The sequence below is a fragment of the Cucurbita maxima genome, unplaced genomic scaffold, assembly GCF_002738345.1.
Source record: "Cucurbita maxima cultivar Rimu unplaced genomic scaffold, Cmax_1.0 Cma_Scf00033, whole genome shotgun sequence".
Taxonomy (NCBI): Eukaryota; Viridiplantae; Streptophyta; class Magnoliopsida; order Cucurbitales; family Cucurbitaceae; genus Cucurbita; species Cucurbita maxima.
In genome coordinates, this window is record NW_019272049.1 from 700,055 (window position 1) to 703,403 (window position 3,349).

At 35.7% G+C, this 3,349-nt stretch overlaps 1 protein-coding gene across 2 annotated transcripts; it reads right to left on the bottom strand.

Annotated features, from left to right (window-relative positions):
• Nucleotides 1-471: 471 nt before the first annotated feature.
• LOC111467249 (3-oxoacyl-[acyl-carrier-protein] reductase FabG-like) lies at nt 472-2,740 on the bottom strand. 2 transcript variants are annotated; one of them, XM_023112104.1, is made up of 4 exons: nt 2,310-2,740; nt 1,756-1,985; nt 653-964; nt 472-574 (listed from the first exon to the last, which is right to left on the bottom strand). In XM_023112104.1, exons 1-3 carry the CDS (start codon nt 2,668-2,670, stop codon nt 686-688), a joined length of 870 nt encoding a protein of 289 aa, XP_022967872.1. In that variant the 5' UTR covers nt 2,671-2,740; the 3' UTR covers nt 472-574; nt 653-685. The 2 variants fall into 2 exon arrangements, with proteins under 2 accessions (XP_022967872.1, XP_022967870.1); XM_023112102.1 differs by having other exon boundaries at nt 472-964; nt 2,310-2,739.
• Between the last annotated feature and the right edge of the window lie 609 nt (nt 2,741-3,349).

Below are 3,349 nucleotides of genomic sequence, written 5' to 3' on the forward strand. Positions count from 1 at the left end.
CTGGTAATGTGAGCACTAGGGCTAACACTAACCTCTGTTTTAGATCTTGAAAGTTTGCCTTGCACGCATCATTCCATACAAATGGTATGCCCTTCCTCGTCAACTAAATGATGATACTATTTTAACAAAGTCGTGTACAAATCTTCAATAGTATCAATATAATCCCAAAAAGCTTAGTACCTCTATAACTACCTCTATACCAGTAGTTAGGCATTCCCAATTAACTAATTAATTATAATTTAGATATTGTTAGCTAATTAATGAATAATTTTAGTAAATAAGTCGTTCATTTGTTTAATAAAATTTTATTTTATTTGTAAAAAGAAATTAAATTAATACTTTAATAAACTATTGTTGATTTATTATTGTTTGGAGACTCCTTTTCTGTCTCTTAATTTTTCACATGGAGTAGACTAAAGGGTCTAAACAAGTTTAAGGGACAGACAAATGGGACTCAACTTTCAAGATTCCTATTCACCAAACACAATCTTTTTATTGGTTTGAGCATTGTTTAAAGTAGCAAAAGTAACCGAAAATCTAGAGGCTGCCATCGATTTTCGGAAGAACAGTCTAAGAAAATATCTCCTTAGCAGACAATATCTACTAGGGGTGGATTTAGGCTGTTACAGGTTAACCGTTCTAAGCCGTGTAATATACTTGGAGCAGAGCAGAAGAGCAGAAATATTCAAAGGGATGAGAAAATTGGGAAACCAGGTAATGTAACTCCAGCATCAACGATGTAAATGTTGCCCGAGATGTACCTAGAAGAGTCGTCCACCAGATATCGAACGAGTGTTGTTAATGCTGGATCAGTAGTTCCAAATGTCCTTAAAGGGCTAGTTTTGAAGGCCACAGTGTTTAGCCAATCTTTCTGCATGAGACCCTCTGTTATCTCGGATTTAAAAAGTCCAGGCGCTATAGAATTTACTCTGATGTTGTGTGGCCCTAATTCAATAGCCATTACCTGCATATGCAATCAAACCAAACCATCCATGATAAACTAATTGTGAAAGTTGGATGGAAAAGATGCATTTAAGAATGTGTTCGGTGTGAGATTCCACAATGGGAGAATAAAACGTGTGAGATTCCACAATGGGAGAATAAAACATTACTTATAATGGTGTGGAAACCTCTCTAGCGTCTTAAAAACTTTGAGAGAAAGCTCGAAAAAACCACTCAAAGAGGACAATATTTGCTAGGGGTGGGCTTGGGCTGTTACAAATGGTATCCTGAGCCAAACACCGAACAATGTGCCAGTGAGGAGGCTGAGCTGTTGAAGGGAAGTGGACACGAGGCGGTGTGCCAGCAAGGACGTTGGACCCCAAAGGGAGTGGGTTGGGGGGTCCCACATTGGTTGGAGAAAGGAACAAGTGCCAATGGGGATGCTGTTCCCCGAAAGGAGGTGGATTGTGAGATCTCACATCAGTTGGAGAGGAGAACAAAACATTCTTTACAAGAATGGAAACCTCTCGAAAAGGGAAAGCCCTAGCTGACGCATTTTAAACATACTTTATAAGAGTGTAAAAACCTCTACCTAGCGTCGAAAAAAAAGGAAAGTCCTAGACGCGTTTAAACATTCTTTATAAGGGTGTGAAGAAAAAGGGAAAGCCCTGGCAGATGCATTTTAAACATTCTTAGAAAAGGTCTCCCTAATAGACGCGTTTAAGAAACTTGACGGGACAAGGAAAAACCTTACAGGACAATATTTGCTAGCGGTAATCTTAAAGGGTAAAACTAAGCTTACGTTAACATTACCTTTGTCAAAGAGTTTATGCCTGCCTTTGAAGCAGCATAGGCAAGGCCACCAGGAAGTTGCCCTCTTTGAATGCCAGAAATTGAAGAAATACTGACAACGGATCCACCTCGTTTGGAGTCACGCATGAGTCTGCACACATACTTTGATACCAACCAAGACCCCTTAAGATTGGTTCTTATCACTTGATCCCATTCCTCTTCGGACAGTTCTAGAGAAGTCTTCACAGTGCCTGTGATATAATGAATTGGCCATAGAAATACAGAGTAAACAATATAGCCTTCTTCTTCAATCAAAATGAACGAAGAAATCAATTCAATAACCCTTCACAACTAATCTGGCCTCGTCATTTTTCAGATCTATCACATACATTCAGATCAATTACTAATTGAGATTCTGCTGCAATGAATTGAATATTAACAGTTTCTAATCTCGAGATTCGTAAGACCTTGAATTAGAAATTCCGATTAAAACCTACGAAAATTTTGAATATCCAACCTAAGTTTCCTTCAGGATCAAACAAAAAAGAAATTCGAACGTCCAACGAAGAGATTACCTCTAAAACCGGCATTGTTCACCAACGCATCGATGAAGCCGAACGAATCCCAAGCATTTCTGACGGATTTCTCGATGCTCTTTCCATCGCTGCTAACATCGAGCTCCACAGCCACCGCTCTAGGGCCGTCCACCGCCACAACGGAGGAAGATGAGGAGACACCGAACCGATTAATTTCGTCGCAGAGAGATTGGAGTCGATCGATTCTCCGTGCAGCGGCAATGATTTTGCAACCAGCTTTAGCAAGATCGAGGCAGAACTCACGGCCAATCCCCGACGAGGCTCCGGTGACCATCACCACTTTGCCGTGAAGGCTGTTCCAAGGCTCAAGCTGAGTAGCAGAAGATTGCCGAACCGCCATAACTTCTGGTGAAGAATCTGCGAAGTAACAGACGAATGAAACAAAGAGGAAGAACAAGATCGCGCAAAAGTGGAAATAAATAGGAAAACGAAAACAAAAATTATTGCCGAATTACTACTTTTTATTTGTTTAATCATTTTCTGTTCAATAATTATCATATTCATATATTTACAATTATATGTTTAAATCTCAATTTTAAATAATGGTTAATATTAAGTTAAAATTTTTAATTAATTTATTAACATGTGTTTTTATGTTTTATGTTTTTTTTTAAAGAATATATTTTATTTTCTAAATAATATATGTTTTAAAAACTTCAAAAAAAAAATATATATATATACCTTTAATTTTTTTAAAAAAATTAAAAAAAATCCATTACCTATTACTTTTAAATTTTCATAAATATTTTTTTAAACATAATACTAATAATAAGAAAATTTTTCGAGTTATAAATAATGAACCAACTTCAACTCAACCATAAAATTTTTTAAATTAAGTCGAGTGATTAAGTCAGTTATTCAAATTTTTATTTTTAATAAAATAAAATATAAATCTGTAAAATATATATTCATTTATTTTCAAATTTATAATTCAATTGAATATATTTTGAAAAATTACAGGTAAAAATTATTATTAAGAGGAGTTAGAAAATAAATAATAAAAAATATTAATTATGAAA